Below are 27,653 nucleotides of genomic sequence, written 5' to 3' on the forward strand. Positions count from 1 at the left end.
AGAGGCTCAGAAAAGTTAAGACTGAAGTCATTAAGATTTGGACTCAAGTGTTTCTAATCCAAATGTTGGTTAGCTGATGGCTGGTGGTAAGCGGCTGTTCTGAGTCAGGCACACAGCACACAGTCATGAAGAAAGGACTCAGGAGACAACCCTCAGGGGTGAGTGGAAGGCATCTGCTTTATTGAGGAAGTGCACAGGCTTATATAGGCTGGGAGCATGCAGGGACACGTGTCGGATGGGGATTGGTGGCCGTTGTTGCTAGGGCGGAGGGCAGATTTAAGGTTAGCACTTTTGGCACGAACCACCGCCAGTTCTGGGAAGAAAGCTGGTCGCGGGTTAGGCCTTTTGCGTTGCCTTGCATCAGCCACAGCAGCCATGTTGGCAAGATCTTATGACTTCTCCATCAATTCCTCCTTTTTTGTTTTTTTACCTTCTGGGTAGCTGTGCCTGCCTTAGGTTGCCTCCCCAGGAGGTCTTACCCGTCACTGGCTGCCTGCTGATCACCACACGGGAGAACTGTGATGCGCAGCTTAGGCTGGCTGTAATGGAGACCCTGGATATGTGGGCGATGCATCTTTGCGACAAGGCCAAAGTTTAGACAAGGGTATCATTTGTTGTACGAGGTGGGAGTGTATGCGGGGGGGTAGGCCAAAGGGTGCTTGGCGGCGTGTGTTTCAGCCTGCACTAAATTCTTCAGTCTTCTACTCCGGAGCTTAATCTCCTTTCAGCCGCGTCTATAAGGAATCTCAAACAAACGATTTAGCAGGAATTGATGCAACAGGCCTTTAAGCTAGGGTTTTTTTTTTTTGTCATACCTGGGTTACAGCATCATCGTATATAGATCTAGGGGATGGAATAGGTTGGTATTGCTGCATAAGCACCATAAGGTGGAGAGCATTAACTCGTGCTTTAACGAACTCTAGGAGGTGCTTAATTACACATGGGCCTATAGATATCAGGAGGAGGATGAAAAGGGGTCCCAGAATAGAAGAGATAAGGGTGGTTAGCCACGGGGATTTGTAGAATGCTTGTTGGTACCAGGTCTCTTGGGCGTCCCGCCCACGCTTGCGGATCGCAAGTCCTTCCCTGAGTTTGGTTATGGACTCCTTAATTACACTGGAACGGTCAGCGTAAAAACAACATTCCTCGCCTAAGGTGGCACAGAGCCCTCCTTGCTTGAGGAAAAGCAGGTCTAAGCCTCTCCTGTTTTGGAGCAGGACTTCTGACAGGGAAGTAAGGGATTTTTCGAGGTGGGTGATGGAGCTTTCTATGCAGGTTAGGTCTTCGTCCACCGCAGCTCTTAAGCTGGAGAGGCCCTGTTGTTGGAGGGTGACGGAGGCAATGCCGGCGCCTAGGCCAGCCACGCCGAAGAGAGAGGCGAGAACAGCGTGACGAGTTCCCTTTTTTCTCTTAGCGTGGCTGGAAGCTGCGTGTCCCAGTATTGATAAAGGTCCTCTTCTTTATGGAAGAGGACATGGGGCAGCACAGTCACTAAGACATACAGTCCTCCCGTCTCCGTGAGGGCCTTTTCCGCTACGCACGGGGTACGCCCTGTGGAAGAGCGCAGCCATTTCGCCCCTCCTGGGGGAATAAAGTATTTACCCTGTGACGGAGAGGACGAGTGAGCACAGACCGTATTCAGGGAGGCGGAGACGTTGCCAATGCAACGCCCAGAGTGAAGAACAGATTGCCTGGTGAGACCGATTTTTTTGTTAGTCCAAGGACATTGGGAGGGATTGTCCTCATCGGAAGTAGTAAAGGACGCATTAACAGCTATGGCATCATAATAAGGGGGCTGGGCGGTGACGCACAGCCAACAACTGCGAGTAAGGTTAGGAAAGGAGGAGTTTAATGAAAGGAAGGCTGCTTGGAGCACCGGCCAGAGTGGGGTAGAGGGAAGGGGGGGCAAAGGAAGAGCCTGTTTTGTTTGAGGGCGATAGTGTTGAGATGGGAGGGGGATTGGGAGAAGGAACAGCCTGAAGCGGGGGTACGAGTACTGTTGGGTCCAATGGCAGATGTCTGCTGCATTGCTTCCTTTTTTATTACGATAAGACCCCCTGGGTCGACCCCATTCAAATAATATCTGAAGCCCCATGTTCAGCCGATCATCCAAGAGGGATCAGTAGGGAGCTGTATGGTAAGGTTCAGTTTTTCAGTTTGATTGCATCAGCCATGGCAGCCATGTTGGCAAGATCTTATGACTTCTCCATCACCCAAAAGCTTGAACTTTTTCCACTACAGAATGCTGCTCTCAAGTTGCCAAAGAAATACCTTAAATCGGTGTCAATTTTTCAGCCCAGGTTTTCTAAAGGGAAAGCAAGGGAGCACCTGCAAAAGTGTGTATTTCCATATAGCAAACAGGCACTTTGCATGCAATTTCCTACTTTACATGTGCACCAGATACGATTAACATTTTTACTGATATATCCTGGCTTTGGTAGGCTGCTAACAAGGTACCCTTTACATAGAATACTCAAAAGGAAGAAGATACCACCTTTTGGTTTCCAACCAGAAATAAGCCATTTTGATTGGAAGACTAGAATGACTTACAATCCCCAAATAAACATGAAATAATGTATCAACATTTGTGTTCATTTGCCAAGTAGAAAGTCATGTTTTAGTGACTAACTGGGAAGAAAGCTCAGGGAACTTTCAAATCCACAGTGATAGTCACAGTTCTAACTCATAATGAACAACAAAGGAAAATCACAAAATTCTCTTAGACAGGACTTGGAGGCAAAACAAAACACCAAGAGGAATACTCTCACAATTTTATTATCAGTAATTGATGTTGACAACATTAACTCACAAGCGAGGATTCAATTTTGTTTATAAACCTCATACATTGACTTCTTAAAAAAAAAAAAAAAACACCACTATAAAAACAATAAAATCCCAAACAAATGAACGAACAAAAATTGACTACATATATTCAACAACATTTTGAGGTTGTTTTTTGCTTTGCTTAAAACTGCTATACTTCCTTTTTCCTAGTCCCTGCTGCTTTGTTCTGTTTTTTTTTTTTTTTTAACAATTTTTATTAAAATGTTAATTCATTTAAAGAGGATTCATCCTAGTCACCTTCCAGAATTAGCCCTTCTTGCACATGGAGGTAAATTATTCTTCACAAGAAGTGAGAAAATATTTCTTTCATTTATTAACCCAATCAAAAATGATGAGTGTCAAGCTAAAATTCCCAACCAAAATTCCAAAGATGAGCAAAATACAAGCCTGTGGAAGTAAGGAAAAAGAAAAATTGAGTACGTTTAAAATTTTTTAACCCTCCTCAATAACATATTTTATATTTCAAAATATATCTTTCTTGACATAGATAAGATAATATAAATGAAAAATTATTCTTAAAATAGAATTCTTAAAAACAAAAACCAACCTACCCCAAGCTTTTTCCATGAGAGAAAATCCTCTCTGCTAAGTTTAAGATGAAGTATTCCTGGGAATATAAAAATCAAACATGTTGATGTACTGGCACCTTTGAGTGGGAGAGAGGGAAAAAAAGGAAGAAATTTATATATAAGGCTGGGTGAGAATTTTATCCACTTTGTTATATGGATTTTTTTTTAAATAGAAAACTTACCAACTACACCAAATACATTTCTAATGTCAGGAACATATAATGCAAGTAAAACAATGATAACATTGAGTGCTAGAGTAATCAAAGAATGGCGAATCCATGAGAACGGAAAATTGGAGAAAAACACCATCATTAAAGCCTTCCTTGCCTGCATAATAGAAAAGAAAAGTAATTTAAGCAATGAGGATGTGTGAAAGCCAAAATCTTTGCTTAGAGAAACCCAAATGATATAACAGTAATCATGATAGTCTTGCCCCCTAAACCATTTAGACCCTAAAAAAATAGCATAAACTATTATCATAAAGTATTCATACACATAAATTATGAAATATACCTTTCTGTGTGAGCTTCATTAAAATTATCTTGCTTTAATTTTCACATACTTTTTCTTTAGGTTGCACAGTTTTTTTAATTAGCAACAATAATATTGTGTGATGAACTCTCCAAGAATCATTTCCATTAAATTCTACAGATAGAACAAAGGGTTTAAAAACAGAAATCATGCCATGGACAGGAGCACCATTTACCGCTTTTTAACATTATCTGCTTCACGGCATGTAAATATGAAATCTAGTTCATGACACTTCTCACGGGCACGGGGGGCAGCAGGTGTCACACCCCACACATTTACCCAGCACCCGCTGTGGTCCTGGCACCACAGTCCGCACAGGGAGGAGAAAAGGAACCTTGAAGGTTCAGTTTTTAATAAAACAACAAACAACTCACTGCTTCAGAGATTCAAAAGATCCATAAGTATTTACACCTAAAGCTTTCATCTTCTCAGGAATTCTTAAGAGTCTTATAGCAACTAAATGCAGAAGAAAATCTATTTTGTTTCTTAAATTATAATTCTACAGAAAATATAATATTTTGACGAAGATTAAACTAGAATGTGCGAAAATAAATGTACAATAAACCAAAAGGCACTTATGTTTGCTGACTTGACGTTTTCCTCTTCATGCACATTCTTTTGAAAACAGAATACAGAATTTAAGGGGAAAGAAAAACAACCCAAAACATTAGAAGTACTAGAGTCTAAATTGGAAACAATGCTGTGGTAAAGTGTAAACCTAAACTAAATCTTAAAAGGCACAAATTAGCTTAGTGGTTCACTGTTATTTTTGTGCTTTCATGGGGTCATATACAAGTATGAGGTCTTTGATCAATTACTTAACAAATGAATAAGATATACAAGACTAGATGTGATTCAAACGTTCTAGTCTGCAAAGAATTAGTGTTGCCATATTAGGGAACCATTACACTAAGTAAGAAAACCTTTAAGAGTACTTACAGGGAAATGGATTAGAGGCACTGTCAAAAGCACAGAAAAGAGTATGCATAACTTCACAGTCACGACAATAGCATCATGCGGCAAGTATTTACTATAACCTTGTAGTAATTCTGACTCTACTTTGTCTGCAAATAAAAAAAAAACTAATAAGGATCACGTGATAATCTGTTAAGATGTCAATAATAGCAAAATTATTTTCCTTTGCACAAATGCCTCCCAACATATTCTGGATTCTTAGTAGCATCAAGTCCATCTCTGGCCTTTTTCTTATGCTATGAAACACAGAGACACTAGGTAAATATGTTCTTGACAACCGTCCTTTATTTCTTTTTTAATGAAATTTGAAAATAGAATTATGTCTAAATTATGACAATGATTATCTATATGAAAATATATCTTTAGAACGTTTCCATAATCTGAAGGTTTGTACATCTGAACATTCATGAACAACCGCTGGACATTTATGTTGTTTGTTTTAAAAATGATTTCACAGGTATTATTAAATTTGGTCTCGCTAACAACAAATGAGAGGTAAGCAGGCTCAAAAATAGTAAATGACTTGTACAAGATCATACAATATGAAGCGGCAGAGCTGTAAAAACATTTTTTTTTTTTTTTTGGTGCCCAAATCCATAACTTTTTCACATTATCATGTTTTCGAGAATATCCTGGAGTTTTGTGCATGTTACCTATTTCATCACCATTTCATCTGTGGGTCCATCTTTTATAAAAAAGATAATAGTTTTAGGAAAATGGCTCCGTTAAGTCAGCACAATAGCAACAGGATATGATATGTGCGTCTGATCACGCTTTGTCCTGATCACTTCATGCAGGGCCCTTCCTTTCTCACACTGCCCCGCCCACCCCAATCAAACAAGGAAATGAAGAGTGAGGTGCTCAAGAGCGCTGCACGTCAGTGCCTTACAGGAGAGACAAGGGAAATGTACCGAGAGCCACTGATTGTATACCTCGGATGGACTGTATGATGAATGAATAAAACTTAAAAAAAAAAAGATAAATATAAACACATATAATGGAAAGTATATACACACATACACATATGTCAGTAGCAGAAGACACGTCTAAAGCAAGAGCTGTGCTGGTCCCACACAGAACAATATTCAAACCCCTTAACTTACTAACAACTTAATGTCTCTGAATCACTCAGTTCCTACATCTGTAAAGTGGAGTCAATAATATATTGAGTTATATGGTTACTGAAAGTTTTAAATAAGTGAATGCACGTGTGCTGACATTCAACGATGTGGGGGGGAGGAATTCTTTAGGAGAAAGAGCCAGCAGAAGCAGAAGCCCTGAAGTAGTAAAGGGACTGTGCATCTGAGAAAATGAGTAGCCCAATAGTACTAAAGCGGCTGAAATACAGTGCCCTGTAGATTCAAGGGTGATAAGTCTAGAAATACAGAACAGCATTTGAGACCCAGCAATGGACTTCTACTTAGGTTTTGGATTGAATCTAGCAAGCCACAGAGATGCGATATTTGGACAATAGTGTATTGTGATCTGAACTAAGCAGAAGGACAGACTGGAAGGAAAAAGACCATAGGCTACTGCCGTAATCAGAGAGAGGTGCTGAGAATCTGAACTAGACCCATAACGATGGAAATAGGAAAGAAACTAATCTTCTGAAATATCAAAGACATACTTTACACAGTGTGGGACTAATAGACGAAGTAGGAGATTAGGAAGAGCCAGGAAATCTGGATCCTATTTCTAAATCTGTGAGATACTTGTGAGTCTTTAGAGAAATAAGGCAAACTTTTATTTCCATTTTCTGAATCATAAAAATGAGCTATTAACACTTCTTGCTTAACAATCTCATAGATTTTAAGCTGGTCTAGCTATTACGCAACTCTCAGACTTTGGCCTGGCCTACCAGAGGAGCACTTTCCCTTTACCTACCACAGAATACTGCAAGGTCTGTGCTGAGAGCCAATATTATTAATCTAGGTACATAGTATAGGTTCCTTTAATCTGACAAAATCTGGATATAAATTAGGCCTTGGGAGTACTGGATAAAAGGCTCCCAAGCAGCTCCAGAAGGCAGAGAAACTAGATTTATTTACTACAAATTCAAAATATCTGTCATATGTCCCCTTTCTGCTATGCAAACCTTTCTTCTGAGTCAGTCAATTCTGTGCTCTTAACTGAGCCTTAACATATGTAAAGAATATAGTAAAACTCACTTCTCTGGATTCAGACAAATCTCTATAAATTTATAAGGACCTGGTGGAGACCTCTGAAAGTTACATTTGCCAAATGAAGTCAGGAGGTTGTCCTGTTTAACATATATTGTCAAAAAGAGTATGAACTTTATCAAGATCATCACAAAGTAGCAGAAAGAACACTGGAATCAAGAAACCTGCCACTAATTCTGACAGGTCACTTTACCTCTCAGCTGCTAGCAAATGGGTAGAAGGCCTTAATTTGTGACCAATCCTTCTGATAGGACCTTGGGCTAAATTAGCAGTTTCTTTCCAGAAGACTAACAGCGATTGTTTATACTGACAGAAAGATACCATAAAAGATTTTTCCTGGTGATGATTAACAACCCCAGAAATATTCATTGTGAACAGTAAATCAACATCTGAGTCTTCTGCCATTAAAGAAAGAATTACTTCTCTCTCTCACTCTCTCTCTTATCTATCTAACTACAATGTGAGTTTTTAGTTTTATATTTCTCTAATACATGAAAATTGGAAACTTTTAATAATTTGCATTGGGAGAGAAGGAATTAACTCAGAGACAACATAACAGTTAACTTGACAAGCAGGGAAAAGTTGACTAGGAAACATTTTATTTAAATTCATTAAAATTTTTTAGCCTGTGGGATCTCTGAGAACAATGACAGATAGACAGATAGATAGACAGACAGATAGATAGACAGACAGACAGATAGATAGATAGATAAAGAAAAACAGATATAATTATACAGATATGCCTGGAGCTTATGTGAGCCCGGTTTCCCCAAAAGTTTGCTTTAACAGAAACTTGGAATGAGGAAATCTGGGCTTTATAGTACTATTACTGAGGAGGCAGTACAGTAATAAAGACACTGGTTTTAAAAACAAAACTGGATTCAAATGCCAATTTCATCATTCAGTAGCTGTAGATATCTGGCCAAATTTTCAACCAATGTGAATCTACACCACTTTGCAGGGTTATTGCAAATTAGGCAGTGAATAAATGTAAAATACCTGGCACTTAAGCTCATAAATGCAACAAATGTATTAGCATCCATCCTCCTTCCCTTCCCTTTCAATCTGAATATGCAAGCATCTAATGGTGAGTCATATAACTACCTCTCATGAGACTGGTGAGGCATTTGGAGGGAGGGAAGATGGAAGATCAGGTTTATTTGGACTTTTTCTCCAGTTTGAAGATACTTAAACATAGTAGTATTTGTGCCAGGTGACAATTCTAACTTAAAAAAAAATACAGCTATTCTGCTATATTAAGTCTTTGTGGAATCCCTACAGAGACTGTTAGTTTCTCATCTATTTTATATTCTATACTATCTATATCTATTTGCTATAGAAAAGTCTTATTGAGCTCAAGTCTTTATAAAAACCAACAAATCCAACAGCCCAAAACAGAAAAATATATATTTCATTAATTTAATTTTATTAGCAATGATCAAAAAGCTCAACAATCTGTCTTGCCTTGTAGGCATCCAGAAGGGCACTGTGTTCACACTGACAATGATGCTGCTCCTGATGGGACACTCTGAACTCTACCATTCTCATCCTACCAGGGACTCTTGGCTTCGGTACGCAACTACAAGCGCAGATTTAGAATAATGGATGACCCTGTCACTCTTGAAATTATGTAGTGACAGCAAGAAAAGGACCATAGAGAACAATTATAACTTGTACACACACTGAAAACTCCAAGATAATACTTATATTTGAATTATATTTTATTCAATAGTAAGAAGAGAAGTACAATGATGAAAAACAGAGCACCTGGAATTGTGAAACAATTACAATAATAATGATATTAATAAAACACCACCAGCAATAGCTCTCATTTGTGACCACTATGCGCCAGATACTATAACAGGCATTTTACTCATCAACACATTTTACTAATTAACTCCTCAACACAACTCCGTGCAGTTATCTCCACATTACAGATTAGAGATAAAGATACTGCAAGGTGAAGTATTCCCTTCAGGTCACATAGCTAGTTAAGAATAGGAGTCATTTGAATCAGATTTGTTGAATTTCAAAACCTTAACTCTTTCCAGTGGGCTAAGGAAAGGTAGCTGTGTAAGCAAAGGTTGTTAAAAATTTTGTCAGATTTGGAAAAAAGCTGAGAGATAAGTAAAGCACCATTATAGGTCATTATTGATGTCCAAAACCTGAAACATGTGCATATGACCGTCAACCATGAAATCAGCCATAACAGCTAAATTTCACCAAAGTAGTAACAGTTAAATAGTACCATTTACTTAAAGAGCCATTATAAAAGCTTTCATAAACCGAAAAGTACATTTGAGAAGTTGACAAATTGAGTATAATTTTTGCAATGTACTTGTTTGCAAATTAAACAAGAAAGCTTACAATTTTTTTTCTTATTCTAGACTTCAAAGTTTCACTTGTTTTTGAGATTTTCATAAGAAAAAACATATTACGCACTTTTTTCAAAGGTAAATAAAAGAGAATTTTACCTATGCTTTATGGATTCAAAAGAATCATTTTTAAAAATTGAGAAAGGTCATGGCGCATGGAAGAATGCATGTCTGCTGAGCCCTGTGATAATGAAGTCGGAAGGCAGGGGTCGCATTTAAGTGCCTGACTCTAGGTCCACTGCAAAATTCTGTCCTTTTTCAACTTGTTTCTCTGCAATTATGATGATCAACTTTCTTCACCCCCCACACTGCCAAAATAGGCCTAGTTTATACAATTCTAACAACTTAAAATCATGATTGCATACTTTTTTCTTACAGAATGACACCAGTGTCTCTGAGCCTGAAGTTTTATTTAAATGTTTAAGAAAATTTTCACATGAATTATTAATCTTGAACTTGATCCACCTTTATAAGAGAAAGTGAATCACTTCTTTAAGGCCTCTAGAAACACTGCATTGTAAACTGGCAACCTGAATAAATAAATTTACTAATGAAAGGCAGAAATAAAGTTCATACTCAGGTGTGAGAGCATCTACGTAACAATTTATCCAAGGTTATGTCATCTATAATTAAAGAACATACTTACCATAAAAAGTGAGGTACCCAAAGAGTGCAGATATAAAATAAATGAGAAAACTTAAAGCAATTGCTGTATTGGTTACATTCTGCATTCTCTTCCTTGAAGGACTTAAAAGGCAAAAATGGCAAAAATAAAATCAGTTATCTGAATTATACAGTAAGAAACAAATATCTCCCAAGCTAATCAAGAGGACTTCTCAATTACTGAAGACCCAGTTCATCAGTAACTCTCCCCTAGAATTCCTTACTGGAAATTACCATGCAAAGAGAAAGCACCAAGGTGGCATCCTCAACTTAGAACTACCTCTTGCTTTTCGTTTATCTTTAAACTAACATTTGAAATCCAGTGATGAGAGGAAAAGATTCATAAAGGAGAATGCCACTCAATCTAAATGCCCCAGAGGAAAAGACATATTTAATACATTTAAAATATTCCAGAATTCTATGGTACCTTTGAAGTTCACAGTATATGGGCAATATTGAGGTGTGGCAAAGAAATGAAAAAGCCATGGTTGGTATGGCAAAAGCACTCTGAAAAAATAAAAAAGATCAAGTTATTAAATGCTACTCGGTTGAAACCATTACTTCATTTGACAACAAACTCAGTTCTTTAAAAAAAATCAATTTGGTTAAATTTATTTCATCTTTCCTGAATCATGGTTCTATAAAATAAGATTTTTTTTTTTAATTACGAGAGGCACATTTATGGCCAGCAGCAAATGTTTTACTCAGTAGTGGCTTGCCTTTTCTAGCCCCAATATTTCTTGGCTACCTTCCCAAGGCATGGTACTTCTACTAACAACGTGGATTTTAATACGAAATTAAGTTGAATGCCTATCCCTACTCCAAATACCACAGTTTTAGATTATCTACATCCGTGCTTCTTCTACATTATTTAAGAGGATAAAAATAGTTTAGGTATGAGAAAAAAATAACATTTTAGAAATGCCCTTATTGTAATTCCCAGTCTTTCTAACGCATGCAACTTAAATTCATCTTACTACTCTAAGAAATAATAATAACTAAAGCTTCCAAACCTGCATTTAGTACTCAATCTAGAGGGACTACTGAAAATATTAATTGCATGCTAGTATTCGCAAGCATCTTTGACTAGGATCACTTTCAGTGGGAATGAACAGCATCTATTCTAGACCTATAAATTTGTAGAGATCCACTGGATTATACCAGCATAAACAGTGTTATTATTTTTAAATTAGAGTACTTAATAAAGCCAGAGGAAGCTACAAAATAATAAAAAATAAATGTTACCATCTAAATGAAATTCTGTCCCTGTGAAATAGGTGGTGGTAATTTATTTTTTTCTGCTCCAAAATATTTTTTTCTGAACTAACTCTAGGTTCTTAAGCAAAAGAAGTTCCAGTGATTGAAGTCCTATCTTGGAACATAACACCTAGACTCCTAAATATCTCAGGGGTCTGGGAGGAAGGACGTTGTAGTGTTTCCTGACGCTGGACTAGGAGAATGAGAGTTGGATTCACAAATTCTGCTTCATACATTACTCAACTTCCCGACTTGTCAATGACTGTACCTAGGCCTTTAAGGCACATATGGAGGTCTTTCCCAGGTAAAAGACATGACAACCTCCTTTGTGGGACTGGAGAGATATTTCCCATTAAAAAAAAAAACGGAGATAAAAAGAAAAGGCTGCACGGGGGAGTAATCACGCTAACATTTTACATTTAGAGAGAGAGGAACGCTGACTGTGTTCCCCATGTGCCTTTCCAGATGAGAGAGAAACTGTGTTCGCCATGTGCCTTCTCATTTGAGAGAGAAACCCTGAACTCCATCGGCCTTCTTGAACCAAGGTATCTTCCCTGGATGCCTTAGGTTGGACATTTCTATAGACTTGTTTAATTGGGACATTCTTTTGGCCTTAGAACTGTAAACTACCAACCTATCAAATTCCCCTTTTTAAAAGCCATTCTGTTTCTGGTATATTGCATTCCGGCAGCTAGGAAACCAGAACAGTTGTACACGTGTGGAGCAGATTCTAGGATCTGGGACCTACAAAGTAACTTTCCAGCAGAATCAAAACATGTAGATGAAAAACCTGCAGGAACAGGGAAGACTGTGAGCTCTTTTAGAATGGTAAGGTAGAGACCATCCAGGCTCTAGCTCTTGTCTCCTCTGCTAATACTCAGGGTTCTTGCAGGGATTTGCAGTTGTGAGCCAAGAAGTAAGCTATCCTACTGCTCTTTGAGAAGCAAGGGGATTTGATCTTCTGGTCTCCACTCCAGGCAACACAAATTTCAACTTTGGAATATTAACCAGAGGCCATATCAGCAGTGCTCAAACATTTTTGGCCCAATGAAGAGGCTGTTTAGCTACAGAGCAAGGCTCTACTCATTGGGGTGGATTTTTTTTTTTAAATATATAATTGACTATTTAGCTTTACAGGTCCAGAGGGCAACAGGAAGTCTATATCCACAGAGGACCTTATTGGCCAGACCAGACATTCAGTAAATCTGTTCTTTTAGGCAGTGGCCCATTTAAAACAAGCTCCATTAAAAGGCATGCCAGAAAAAAAAAGAAAAAAAAAAAAAGGTGGCTGTTTCATAATGGGCCACCCTGTGTTAAATAATATTATTCTTTTGGTAGGCAACCCTATACTTAGCACTTTCATGAAAATTAATTAGTTACAGGTACAGAGACCTAAGAGACCCCGTTACACAAATCTCTTAAAACTTGAAATGTAAAAAATCAACCCAAAGTATCTGTTAATAACTTACACACCTCTTTGGAGAAATGAAAGAGCTTTGGTTTACAATCATCTGTAACATTTGAAATCTGTTTAAGAGGATTGAGAGGGAAAAGAGAAACCAACAGCTATTAAAAGTCAGAATACAGCCACAAAAATGATGAATATATTTTGAAACAGTGCTCCAAAATGTAATAAAACCATTAGCTTTTTACTAATCAGGGAAAAAATCATTATTAGCTTAAATTTTATTTTCTTTTAAGCTTAAAATCAAAGGAAGAAATTGAAAAGAAAATATGAGCTATTACCTGGAAGTATTCCGCTATGTAATTTAATGTCAGAGGACAAGGGATGGACCATTTTTTAATTATTACCTATAAGGACAAATTGAGTAAGTGCTCAGATTATTTCTTACAGAATATTTGACAAGAGATTGATTTCAAATAGGTCATCTTTATTTCAAATAAACCTAACACCATACCAAATAAGATGCTAAAAGAAGATTCTTTGCTCATATGATTTTCCTCAGTTTATATTTAAACAGAGCTAGTTAGAATGGGGTCATCAATCAACAGACCGAAGAAAATACAGTCAGCCTGTGTATGTGGGGGTGGCCTGCATAACTGCTTAGTGGAGATCTCTCCAACCAAAGACTGAGAGTATTCTCAGGTCAACTTCCAAAACTCTAATAGCACTAAGGCATTAAGAAAACAAAATCCAACTCCAGGTGGGAACTGATGATGTTTTCAGTGACAATGATACAAGAATATGGCTATTTGTGAATATGGCATCAGTAGCAAACAGATAAATATTAATAGCAGTTTTGGAAAAGGTCACAGGCAGAAAAAGTGGAGACCTTATGCAAAGGGGGAGCTCAAGGATTTCTGATTCTAAATGCTGCCTTCTTTACTGTTTCAGATTTCTACTATTTTTTGTAACTAGGGAAGCTGGCTAAGTATAAGAATACATGGCTAGGAAAACACAGCTGGTAAAAATAGTAAAAAAAAAAAAAAATTAAAAGAAATTCAGAGGAATGCTGTTTCTCAGAAATAGTGATGAAAATGTTCCAGGGTTTTGCCCCTAACTGTGGCCATCCTGCTCCTGGACCTGTAGTTGGGGCTGTATCAACAATTATCATTGTTGTTTCTGTTTCAGGACACGTCACTACTCTCTAAATGTTCACTCCACACGGAAACTCTACAAAAAAACGGGCAAGGGAGAATAAAAAGTATTTATCCTTTGCAGACCAATAAGCAAATACTATTGCAATCTTATCTGATATTTACCTGGTTTGGGGTTTCAACAAATCCATTCAAAATTTTATACAGTGATAAAGCAAATCTACAGAAAACTTATACTTTTAGGATTAAATCCTAACATAGACAGAATATAGTAAGAATATAACTCCAGGAGTCAGAAAGACAGAGAAAAAGACGATTGAGTATTAAAAATACATGCAGAAAAGGCCCTTTCTTCTTCTCTTTGTAACAACTCCTTCCCAACTTCAAGGCTCAGCTCAAGTTTTATTTCCTTCCAAACCCTTCTTTACTCTAGCTCTCAAAGATTTCTCTTCTCTCAACTTTTGATTCTTATTCTAAAGTACATAAATCAATTCTTAACTATGTACTGCTTATATTGTTCTCTATTTTTTTCTAATATGTTACTCTTATCCATCCTCCCAGATAAACTAATCCTTAAGGGTAGTGATCAGGTTCAACTTCCACAACTCTACAATGTCTGATACACTACTCAATAGCAGGTAAGCTTCTGACTAAAATCCATTTAAATAATTCTCTATCATCATTACTGGCTTATTAAAATATTACTCAGATTATTAATCTAAAGTCAGGTTGGAACTTTTAGAAAGAATGGCAATGCATTTGTGTTCTAAAATGCACCTAAAAAAGGTAACTTCACCAAAAAAAGAGAAATTCATTTGCTTACTGTCATTCTATGCCATTGCTAGACTAAAATTTATTTTTTTTAATTTTAGATACTTCGGAGGGGACAAAAATTTATGTTAAGATTTTTTATGCAAAATAAGGATCTGGAAGAACAGAATGGAAGTTTTGATTTGCATTATTTGAAGAGTATAATTTAAGAAAAAATAGATTTTGGATTGCTTTTTAAAAATGTAATATAAATGCTTTATAGATTTACTAACACATACTGACAAAAATAGTCAACGAAAAAATTTGCACCCTTCAAAAAAGTCCGGGTAAATATATACACGTGTCTTTTACTTAACCTCTAAGTATTTCAAAACCTAACACTCGGAGACTCTAAAATAAACAGGCCATCTAACAAGAACATTTTTTTTAAAAAGCATACAGAGTACCCTTCACTGTCTTCCTGAAGACCAAAACTGTGCTGTAAGGTAAAAATCTGGTTAGTAAAACATTATAATACATGCAGAATAGGTATTATTTCCATATGAATGCTACAGTATAAATCTGCATTGAATTAAAGATTATCTGCCATGACAGAAATGAATACTGTGAAAACTAAAGTAGGCATATCACATTAATACATTTTACCTGCTTTGAAACTATTGGCTATGAAAACTAAATTACTCCTACCTAAGCAAAGCGTGGATTGCCAATTATCCGTGAGGGAGAAAAAATGCAATATTTTATCTGTACTGATTCTCTTTAATATCCATGTTTATTTGCATATGCAGGCCATTTCTAATGCTGTGGATGTTTCTTGACAACCAGATTATGATGAAAATATTTACTATGTTTCCTGCTTCAACATGAAGCCTAAAAAAGTGTAACCTCAGCACAACTCCCTCTAGAGTTTATTATTAATTTAAAAAAATAAATAACAACAAACAAACACAAACATACTTAACATATGATCATTCTGTTCTACATATATAATCAGTAATTCACAATATCATCACATAGTTGCATATTCATCATCATGATCATTTCTTAAAACATTTGCATCAATTCTGAAAAAGAAATAGACAACAGAAAAAAATCCATACATAACATACCCCCTACCCCCAATCGATCACCAGCATCTCAACCTATGAAATTTATTTTAACATTTATTACCCCCATTATTGATTTATTTTTAATCCATATGTTTTACTCATCTGTCCATAAGGTAGATAAAAGAAGGTTTTCACAATCACACAGTCATGTGGCAAAAGCTACATCACTATACAATAATTTTTAAGAAACATGGCCACTGGAACACAGTTCCACACTTCCAGGCAGGTCCCTCCAGCCTCTCTGCTATGCCTTAACTAAAATGGCGATATCTATTTAATGTGTATAATAACCTCCAGGATACTTCCTGACTCTGCCCGGAATCCCCCAGCCGCTGACACTCCATCTTGTCTCATTCTCTCCTACCCCCTCGGTTGAGAAGGGCTTCTCAATCCCCTGGTGCTGAGTCCCAGCTCACCCCAGGACCCCCCACCCCACGCTCCTAGAAGGTCCCCACCCCCGGGAGTCATGTCCCATGTAGAGAGGGGGGGCAGTGAGTTTGCTTGCCGTTTGGCTGAGAGAGAGCTGTCCACATAAGTTATATTAGGAAATGCACTAGTCGAAATAAAAATTTTGTACCAAGCAAATATTTTTTGCTCTAATCTCACACCTCCCTCTAGAATTTTAACAGAGTTTGGTGTTCTCTTTTTTTTCTAGTGAACCACTAGAGATACTGAATTGGAAATGCTGTTCCAAGCCTTTTCAAAATAGACACAATGAAGGAAATTATTTTGAGAAAGAAAAGTACTTTTAATAACACACTGAAGTAAAATGGGATACCTTTCCCAACACAAAACAGAGCTAAAAGAAAAAGTACACTTACACAATGAGTCCAATTCTATTAAGGAGATAAGCAATGTACTATATATTTAACTTACCACAAGAGCAAAGAACACCATAAAGAAAAATGATAAACTACTTGTGTAGCCAAGAAAGCCTGCAAAATAATAGTAAAATAAAAAGCAATTTATAAGGAAAGTGATCCTAAGATACAGTGAAAGCTATACATCTTGGGCATGTTTCCTATTACAGTGCTTGGTATCTGGGGCTTAGGGCTCAGAATAACAACATTCCAGCTATCTGTCACAGATCATTTATGTAACTCTGCAGAGCAGAATTGGAACTGGCTTACCACTAATGGTACACTGTAAGGAAAAGCTTCTCTTTAATGTTCCACTGTAAAGATTTTATTTTAGTGGGGCAGACAAAACACTACTGCAAATCAAGTAATAGGCTAATGAGGCAGAGCTGAAGGCTGAACAACCTAAAATAAAGCCAAGTTTAAAAGTATTCACAAATCACCACCGTTCAGCTAACATGTGGTTCTGTAAAATTAAAAGCTCTTTAAAATTACTTTCTTTCTCTCTCTTTTTAAAAAACAAGTATAGTATGTCTTCTTCTAAAAAGACTTACCTATTTTGGGAAGAAGTGCAAGAGGGAACACAATACCAGCACAAATGATTATCAGCAGTGTTTGTCCATCAAGATACCAAGACCTATTAGAAAAAACAGCTATAGGTGTACATATATATTTGAGGCACAGGACTCCAGTGTTTGTGGTTACACACACATACTCACACATTACAGCCATTACAACCACCCATTAGGAAATGCCTACTTTGTTTTGTTAAAATGTGTTCTTGTGAGATACTATTATTCTTTTTAATGAATTTACATTTAAGAAACATATCAAAACAATGAAATGTTACTTTTCAAACATTTAGCAAATAATTAAAAATAAGTTAATGTTTGTAAGAAGTGGTGAGATGTACATAGGTGGGTGGGACTATAAACTGTATGGATTATCTTTCTGGAAAGTAATTTAAAATAGATATTGAGAGCTTCCAAATATATATATATCTTAACACTTATAAAAGATTGTTAGAAAAAGGAAACAATCAGCAATAAGAACAAAGATTTTATAAAAAGATGTTTATTGAAAACATTTAAAATAATGAATATTGGAAACAGTGTACATATCCAAGATTGACAGTTTTAAATTATGGGCAATCATAAAAATAATACTTCACAGATATACTAATGTAATTACTATTCAATAAACACAATATTTACATATATATATACATACATATATGTAGCATGATCCCAATTTTGAGGAAAAAAATAAACATGGATTAAAAATTGAAAGGAACCATGACATATTGATAGTCATTACCTGAGTGACAGAATGATAGCTAATTATTATTCTTTGTATTTTTCTATATTTTCCAAAATTTTCAGGAATGGGCAAAATTACCAGGAAAAAATATTAAAATTTTCATATAAAGACATTAGAATATTGAATGATAAAAGGGTAGGTTAAAAGTGTGATGCTATATTTGATGGTTAAAAAAAAAAACATCAACAACTGGATGCAAATAGGAAAAAGTCAGAAGGATACACTCAAAATACTAAAAGTGAATATTTCTATGTGGTAACAATACAAGAAATTTTTATTTTCTTCTTGTTTTCTTATACACGGTTTCAGTTTTTCATTATAAAATCCATGTGTAGAAATTTTTAAAAGTAATTCCTCAAGACCTTAACAGATTGGCATACAAAGAGCAAATCATGAAAGAGGAAATAGAACTAGTAATTACACATTGGAAAAAAAAACAATCTCAGGTGTTAATTAAAGAAATAAATAATGAGGACATTTTCAACTATTAAACTTTAAAATCTATTTAAAAAATAATACTCAAAGACGTGGCATAATTGATAATTAGTCTATTCATACAGTACTAGTGATATTGTCAATTAGTATAATCTTCTGGGAAAACACTTTGATAATATGTAGTAAGAGCAATAAACATGCTGTGGCAATTTACTTTAAGAAATAATCTAAAATATGAAAATGCCATCTGCCTGAAGCTGTTGAATACAATATTATCATATATATAGGAAATGTTTTCAACAATAGAAAATACTTAGGTCAATAATCATATACCTAATGGAATGTTATGCAGCTTTTTAAAAAGACAATCTAATAAAATGAAGAATGCTAAAAAACGTATGATTATTAACTATGTATAAAAAAGGCTGACGGAAAAAATCGAAAGGAAATAAAATGGTAACAGTAACTAGGATGGAGACCGATTTTTCTCTGTTTCCTTTTCTGAATTTTGTCACACACCTGTAATATTTTTACACTGATGTATATGTACAACAATACAAAGTAAAATACATGTACAACAGTTAACAAAGTAAAATTCATGCTAGAATGGAAGCCGGGTGCGTTAAAGACCTATAGGGGTAAATTTTCAAATCACTTGATAGATGCTCTCAGAATTCTGGACCCTCTTTCACTCTCTGTCAGGTAGCCAAAGACTCCTGCTATCATGTTAAATTTAAAAAGGTATTTTTTTTTCCTCTATCTGGGTTTCAACCCCTGGCTTCTGATGTAGGTGTTTTGATCCATTGTGTGTCTTTTAAACCCTGGTTTAGGAAGAAATCCTCTCCAATGTATCTTTAATAGTTACTATTGGGTGTTGACAACCTTCTCTTTCCCTTTAATAGAACAAGAGAAAGAATAGCAGCAGAAATATCACCATAATCACACTTCTCCCTTCTCTACCTAATTCACATCTTTAGGAAATGTATGTGTCAGAAAGTAAAACCCGAAGCTGTGCTCCATGACTTGTACATGCCCCTCAACTCCTGGTATCAGGCAGTCCTAAGAGAATATAAACATTAAAAATAAAAATTGGTATGCAACATGTTGATCTTCTAGTCACTCCTGAGTAAGAATCAAAATGGAAACTTCAAAATATCCCTCACTAAGGAACACCCAACAACTAAATTTCCAAAGCTTGCAAAGGCCCAGGGCTCTATGCCTCAAATTTCTTTCCTTCTGGGACTGACTGTCAGACCCAGATAGCTGTGGCGGCAGAAGGAAGAGGGTCGAAAGGCGCACATAAGCAAACCCCATCTGTCAGGTCTGCTGTCCCTGCTGTCATGGAGGCAGAGCTGGAAAAAGGGACACGCCAACCCCCAGGACAAAGACACTTTCCTTGTCTAAGAATAAAGGAACACCTCTGAAATCCCGAACAGTTACTTCATATCACTTCAGACCACAGGTCACTCATGTCCATGGAAGGCATAACTGCTCAAAGCACTGACTGAGGTCCTGAAGTTAGCGTGACGTCTTCCCAGCAGTAACGCACACTCACGGAGATAAGGGACATCAGTGCTGGAAGGGACCTTAGAAATCTTCTGGTTTAAGCTTCATTTTATATGTCCATATAAAATCAGCAAGAGAATGATTCTGATCTTAGTCACAGTAGCAGTGGAAATACTCTCTACTCCTGAAAAGTCATTCTGAGTTTATGCTGTTTTTCAGACACTGCCTCATTTATTTCAAGATGGTACTTAATACTCTCTTCACAGGACTCAATTTTAAATTCCTAATATAGAAATAACCTTATTGTTAAATAAAATTTCTCCATCTCTGGTTTTGGGTATTAATTTACTTTAAAAAAGACAATTATAAATACAGTGCTTTTCTTTACCATTCATCAATAATAAATGCAATACAGTAATGCACTTTTGTATTAACTAACTTAATAAAGTTAGTTAAATTTCATGTGCATGTCATAGGAACTGAATTGTGTTTGGTGATGGATATTTTCAAAAGACCAGAAATAATAAGCTTGCAAAATAAAGTCTCAGCCTGAGAAATACAAATCAGTAAAAGGAAATCTCAAAAAGCATATATAAAATTTCTTTTATGAATCAAAATTTTATAAGAATGTGTTACGTAAATATTTTCCTAAGACGGGTGGGGTGGGGTGGGGTGGAATTTTCTAATAGAACTCCTGTTTTCCAACTGGGATCTAAATATACATTCTCTTTAAGCCAAAAGAATTACAGTTAAAAGCTTTATACTTCCTGGGAAACTTGTTTATCTGTGGATTTAATTCTTTATGATAAAAATGCTCAAAGATGAAATATAGAAAATAAATCCTTAGCAGTATTGTAAATGCTTTGGCATGCTTTTTTTTTTTTTTTTTTGCATTTTAATGGAGACCAGATTTATTTATAAGTTGTTTTAATTTCATTCTTGAACAGAATGGGACAGGAGTATCATATGTTCTGAATTAGGATCTTACTCACATCCCATATCAATTATGCAATTCAAATGCAAGACAACTTAATTGTGTCAATCATATTCTCCTGACAAGATCACTAAATGTTAACAGAATGCTTCCAACTTTTAACAGCTACAGATTTTAAAAATATAATAAATATATTAAAAACATCCTATGAAAACTATAGATGTATCATAAAAGTTTGGTATAAGTATTATAACATCAGACTTCTAATAGTAATATTTGAAAGCAGTTTCTTTTTTATTGTATCTTTATAAAGACACACAAAGGTACAACAAATCTCACAAATAACCCAGAAAACAGGCATATCTGAAAGATCTTTTTTTACCTGAAAAATCTTATCAGCCTTTTATTGTAAATGAAACCCTAAAATCAAAGCACATCAACACCGTATTGCTCTCGTGAAGGAAATTCGGCTATGTGGCTCTACCTAGAGGTAAAGTCCTATATAGATAGTCAAGTCAACCACCACAGTGTTTGTTCTTAATTATTTCACAGCATTATGCTTTAAAGGCTGATAATTTATCTGCATTTTAACTAATTAATATAATTAGCCATTTATTAATGTTTTTCAAAAACTGAAATCTAAAATAAGGGAATATTTGCTACATATAAAAAAAAGATGAAGTTGTTTAACAGATATGCAATTTCAAAACCAATATGACAGACAATGCAAACTAGTCATAGTGTTTTGAGGTATACAATTTAAAATATTCATTTTTGATATGTAAAAATTAATATTTTAATCAATTTTCTAATAACATTAGTGAGATGGGAGTTAATTTTCTTTAAAAAAAAAATACAAACCTGACGGAAAAAGAAAACCCAATAATGTAAACCGTGATTCATTTAAAATGAAGTCATGCTGATAATATCACTTTTAGAGAAAGAAGACCTGAGTGCCAAAAGGTTCTGCCTCATACTACTTTAACTATCTAAAATTTTACATGTATTTATTTCCCACCTCTTTCCACAAAGATATATGACAAAAAAAAATCAAATTAAATAGAAACCACCAAATTCAGGCCCAAGAAAAAGGAAAACACATGTGATAACTATTAGGATTAACATAATTTATGTGATACATTTAAATTTGGCTTTGAGCTGCCTGGCAGTGTGAGCAAAATGGGAACACCACCTTTAGTATTCAGTTTTTAGTACTAGAATTTCTTAATTCTCTACATTTACATTATGCTTTCAGCTTACAAAGGCATGTATGTGGGCAATATCTTATTTGTTCGTCCCAAAATCTTAATTAAGAAGGCAACACTGGTATTTGAATTACCCAGGTGAAGAAACCGAAGACTCAAAGCTAAGTAATATGGCTTCAGTGAATTTCCTGAGGCTACTGAATAGGAAATGGAATTCAACACAGGTCTCCTGACTCTTAGTCTAGCATTCTTCATTCTACTTCATCTTGCCTTGAGTTCCTCAGAGGAAATAAAACTCTGCTCAGCCCTAAATTATAAAAGAAATTTCTCACATAGAGTTTGAGTAATGAGAGGCTGTCTTCAACAACTTTACGGTAAACATAAAAGTGAATTTCACATAGCCATTTCTTGTAGCAGTTAATCAAACTAATAGCATAGAATTAAAATGTAACTAGATAAAATTCTAGATTGAACAGGGTAATTGTGAGCATCAAACGTGACCATGGTTGCAGAAACCTTGTAAGATGTAAAGTACTGTACAAAGGCACAATATATCCTGTTGATGTAAACCCACTAAGGACTGCTGCCTACCTTCTCTACCGCCTCCTCTACATGATTCCTACTCAGATCTGAGGCACATGTACTCTCCTGACAAATATGTCTCTGCAATGGCCTCAGGAGAATTCTTAAATGGAAGCCAAGTTGTAAAAGCTAAAAAAGAAATTTTGAAAACTTGGCCTGCATTCCAGATTGTGTTCAAATATGGAGCAAAACAACCAAATATTTAAATCTAAGAGCCTGCAGGGTTTTTTTTGTGCTGTGGTTTTAAAATTATGTGAAATGATAACCTGATGACAATTAAAAGGATTTATTCTGTCTCTTCAAGTTCATTTTTCTCAAAATTTCTTGTTCTACATAGTGAAAGGTGCAGCATAATTAATTTTTCCCCCAACAAAAGGAGATGTCAACAGTCTTTAGGACACAGTATTTTTTAAATAAGGAAAGAGAAAGGACATATAATGTGGCTTAGTATTGTTCATAATATCATTAAGGAAACAAGAAATAAAACAATTAAGTCCCTGCAAATAACTTATTTTTACTATCATGCTTCAGAATGGCAATCTCACACCAGCATCTGCCGGATTTTTAATCACCATGATGCCCTGAGAAGTGACATCAATGCTATCCATTCCCCTGCTTTGTTGAAGTCTTTTACTGTTGGTAATTTCAGTCTTCCCCATCCCCTGGCCCAGTCTTCCATATACCCAGAGATTTCCCCATAACTCTTCTCCAAAACCTATTTCATATGCTTCTCATCCTATCTCATCACCCACCCCCTCCCCAGCATAGAGCAAGGCTTTTATCTGAGGTTTCTGAATGGTTCACAGCACAGTGCCTTGTACATAAAGGATAATCAGTAATGGCTGCTGAGTGTCTCCTTCTCTATTACCACGTCCTGCCTCAACCCCCAATTTGTAAGTTTCTTGAGGGCAGGGACTATGTTCATTTTACTTTCTATCAGATTTATTGAGTTAAAAAATGATGAACACTGTGTGAAATATTTTTTCTTACCCACTGTGGTCTCCAGTTAAAAATTCTGAAATAGCAGCAGGAAGCTCTGTTTTAATAATTAGAAGATAAGACGACATAGCTGTAAAAAGAATAGAGTTGGATACTTTTTAACCATTTAAAGAATATCAATACAGGAACACAGATCTTCATTAAGCTATGACAATATATGGAAATCAACTCCTACTGCACAGTTCTCAAAGTTCTCAAAAAAAAAAAAATCAGGAATGGAGGCAAACGCCTTTGCAGAGAAGGTAAGTTCACTGGTAAATTCATTAAGTATCCTTTGTTAACATTTCAAGTCCAAAGCTAACTAGTCAAGTGAAAGATCTTGATTATAGGCCATTTAAAAATGAAATTTTGTTTGATGTTTTGTAAAACTTTCTCATATGGAATTATCGCTGTCCAAGGGATGACAATAACTGACAGAGAAGTTTATGAAGTAGCATTAACAACTTGAATTGTTCTTGCTTATGAGAGACAGGTTCCCCTTCCGAAGTCTCACTCCCTCTCTCCTCTCTCTGCTATCCCTTCCCCACACATTATAAACACGATGTTGTAAGACAAAAACAGAACCCATAATAAGCTATATTTAAAATTGTTCTCTAAGATAGATTAGAAAAGATTCAATGGAAAATATTAACCATATTAAAGAGACTAAATGTCCAGCTTTTATTCTACTTTAACAGGGCTTATATGTATTTTACAGTCAGAATCTTCCTAGCATTTTATTTGACAAGATCCGAGAAACAACTAGCTATAAAGTTACAACATTTTAATAATGATTCTATCTCTGAAGTAGCTATGAAAAAAATTCTATAAACCTTCTATCATATACTAGGAAATGTTTTAATATGGTTTCAGAATATAGAACTCATATGTAAACACTTGAATTTAAGCTTACATGTTTAACTACAAAGAAATCCAGATGATTTGGAATAAGAACTTCAGTTTTACAAAGTAAAAATCTCTTTCTCTAGAGATGAAATATAAAAAACATAAATGTTCACAAAGAATAAAAAGTAATCTCTGTTTGCACATTAATTTTATTACTTATTTGTATTTCAAGAAATATTTCACTTTCTCCTTGGACCTACTAAAAATGAGAACACAAATGAATGCCAAGTTTGAAGGGCAAGCACTTGCAGAAAAATTGATCAAAAGTTTCAAATAGTTTAAGAAGAAGAATATGTATTTCTCAACCAACTTATTTGAAAGTAGCTGAACTTCTCCATGATTAATACGGTGCTGTCGTGACCACTCAACCCTGGTGATAAAAGGATACCTGTCAGTCCTTAATTCCCTCCCAAGGAAGATTCCTAAAGTGAGTTTGCTTATATTTTAGGCAGAGTTAAAGCTTTTACAAAAGGAAAGCAAGTCTCAGGTTTCTGAATTTTAGGCAAACCAATAATTAAATATATATCCAAAGTTTAAAATGTTTTGAAAAATAATTTTATGTATTTAAAAATATTACAATGTAACAAATAGCAAATCAGCATCTTATCTTGTGATTTTACTTCAAAAGAGTTTTAAAAATATTGGTTATACAAATAATAACATAGAGTGTACCACTGAAGTAGTACCAGAAATCAAGGGTAAGGATTATATAAACCTGGATTATGTTTGTATGTAAATCTGTGAAAGATAAACAGTACCACACACACACAACCACACACTCATACATTTTTTAGTAAAGGAACATGTACCTATGGAAAAGTAAAATTTAGAAGAGTTAAATAAAGACATAATCACTTCTCCGTAATAGGAAAATATATATTTCATTTTATGACTGTATTATTTCTTCCTTCTCAGAAGTAGAGTTGTTGACTAAAACTTATCGAAACATTTCTGCAGACTCTTAGCTATGGGCATCACAACTGTTTGCATCTGAAAAGGTGTTCTATATTGTTCATATTTTCATATGAAAACTGTATTAATCTGGCACAAAACAGAAGGAAGGTTAAGATTAACCTCCTCCACTCAAGGATTTGGAATCTCTGTTCCTAATACTTTACGCCAAAGAACTATACACATATGGTGTGATGATGAGACTCACGAATTGAATTTTCTGAAACTGGCCTAGAGCTACTTAAATGTCTTACAAGGAGGGGGAAAAAAAAAGAGAGGCAAAAGTACCTTGAAAACAAGGACTGCAGACTTACTGCACAATGTAATTTATTATCTGCCCATCAGTCTTTCTTGCTTGGATTAATCCAACACCACATGAATTTCTAAAGTTTCAGACATTTTTAAGAATGTATTATTTCTGTTGGATCTTTTGTTGTAAAAAGCTTCAATGAATATGAGATCATATTTCTCCCTAATATACAATCTGTCATTCTTCCCAGAATTCTATTAGCCCCCGGCTAATCATTTGATCACTTTTATCCTCTGTTGCAGCCCTAACTCTTTGTCTTTCAAATGGGAATCCTATTTCATTAGATTCCAGTCTGGATAATCATGTATATTTCAAGAAATATGCACTCACCAAACATATGTTTCTCACTCAAAAAAGGACCTTAGTATCCAAGATGCAAATATAATAAAACATGCAAAACACTGCTTCCTTCCTAGAAAATGTTGATTCATGTCTTTAGAGATACAAAAACAGAGTTCACTTTGGAGGAAAAATCCCACTGATTAAGCAAGTAAAAGAAAGGAAGACACTACCTATTCACTGTCTAAATCATATTTCTTAACCACAAGTAAACTTTCATTCAAGAACTAGCATCTATTTAAATTTTTTTTTTAAACATAACAACATACAAACATGAACATTCTTACCATATGGTCATTCCATTCGTGGTATATAATCATCACATAGCTGTATATTCATTACCACGATCACCTCTTAGAACCTTTGCATCAATCCAGAAAAATAAATAAAAAGAAAAAAATTTGTACATACCATACTCCCTTCCCCTCACCAATCACCAGCATTTCAATCTACTAAATTTATTTTAACATTTGATGTATAATACAGAGGAAACACAAAAAGATCACCAATTATACATTAAGGTATGAAATGCATTTTAATTAGATTCACATAAAAAAAAAAGAACCGAACAGTTAAATAAAACTGAAAATTTCAGAGATATAATATTAATAGGAAAGCTCATATCTCCATTGCTTTTATCTGAAAAGGTTCACACCTTTTCTCTCATATCTTCTATTAATGGCATGAATACTGAAAGACTTGTTTTAGAGACAGGTAATAAGCAAGAATTTGTAAACGATTTCTGCCGACACTGATGCACAGCCTAGGACCCCTAATACAAGACACACTGCGCTGTACTCTAAATTAATAGCTGCAACACAGTCATTCATAAGAGCCAAGTTAAGTGGCTCTATCTTTCGCTCCACCAAAGCAATATTATTGTTAGACGATACACCTTGATGACAGATACTCAGCTACTGTAAATCATTTGGCTTCACCACATTAACTAAACAGGTATTCTTTTTGCCTTCATTTTAAACTAATAGAACTCATTTAATGGAAACTATCCTTGGAAGGGAAGAAAAAAAACTGTCAACAGAAGTTGAAAGTATTTTTAAAAAGAACATGGAGACTTGAATTTAAAAACTGTACTTACTGTGGCTACATAAGTGAATATTCTTATTCTTAAGAAACATGGAAGTGTTAAGTGTTAGAGGAACATGAAGCATACAACCTACTCTCAAAAACTTAGAGGCTAGGTTAGATAGAGACGACAGATATATGACCGATAGGTAGACAGACACAGACATGGATGGAATGACACAACGTGGCAAAATGCGGGTATCTTGGTGGAGGGTATACTGGAGTTCTATTATTTTTCTGTTATGTTTGCAACTTTCCTGTAAGTTTGAAATTATTTAAAAATTAAAAGTTTAAAAAACAACGATCATGTAGAGAAGCGGCAGTCATAAAAATTCGATTAGGCAATCGTATGTAGTAAGGAATTAATACTGAGAATCATAAAGAGAAACACATGAGTTGTGAGCCTGGGGCTTG

At 35.4% G+C, this 27,653-nt stretch overlaps 1 protein-coding gene and 1 long non-coding RNA gene across 6 annotated transcripts in view; one reads left to right on the plus strand and one right to left on the minus strand.

The window, feature by feature from the left end:
* Positions 1-1,609: 1,609 nt before the first annotated feature.
* LOC143651733 (uncharacterized) lies at positions 1,610-15,210 on the plus strand. The gene is made up of 4 exons (XR_013160177.1): positions 1,610-1,694; positions 8,571-8,670; positions 14,515-14,591; positions 15,159-15,210. It is a non-coding gene; the product is annotated as an uncharacterized LOC143651733 (long non-coding RNA).
* SLC38A6 (solute carrier family 38 member 6) overlaps positions 3,009-27,653 on the minus strand; it is a 66,585-nt gene continuing 41,940 nt past the window's right edge. For 4 of the 5 annotated variants that reach the window (XM_077122453.1, XM_077122456.1, XM_077122457.1 and 1 more), the window contains 11 exons: positions 23,663-23,741; positions 17,245-17,327; positions 16,710-16,768; positions 13,141-13,206; positions 12,868-12,921; positions 10,565-10,644; positions 10,121-10,221; positions 4,884-5,008; positions 3,596-3,740; positions 3,396-3,490; positions 3,009-3,231 (listed from right to left, as the gene is read on the minus strand). In XM_077122453.1, the coding sequence (XP_076978568.1) occupies positions 3,151-3,231; positions 3,396-3,490; positions 3,596-3,740; positions 4,884-5,008; positions 10,121-10,221; positions 10,565-10,644; positions 12,868-12,921; positions 13,141-13,206; positions 16,710-16,768; positions 17,245-17,327; positions 23,663-23,741 (968 nt within the window). In that variant the 3' untranslated portion in view covers positions 3,009-3,150. The remainder of the gene's footprint in view (positions 3,232-3,395; positions 3,491-3,595; positions 3,741-4,883; positions 5,009-10,120; positions 10,222-10,564; positions 10,645-12,867; positions 12,922-13,140; positions 13,207-16,709; positions 16,769-17,244; positions 17,328-23,662; positions 23,742-27,653) is intronic. The other variant, XM_077122454.1, reaches the window with a different exon arrangement.

This window comes from Tamandua tetradactyla, chromosome 12, assembly GCF_023851605.1.
Source record: "Tamandua tetradactyla isolate mTamTet1 chromosome 12, mTamTet1.pri, whole genome shotgun sequence".
In the NCBI taxonomy this organism is placed as follows: Eukaryota; Metazoa; Chordata; class Mammalia; order Pilosa; family Myrmecophagidae; genus Tamandua; species Tamandua tetradactyla.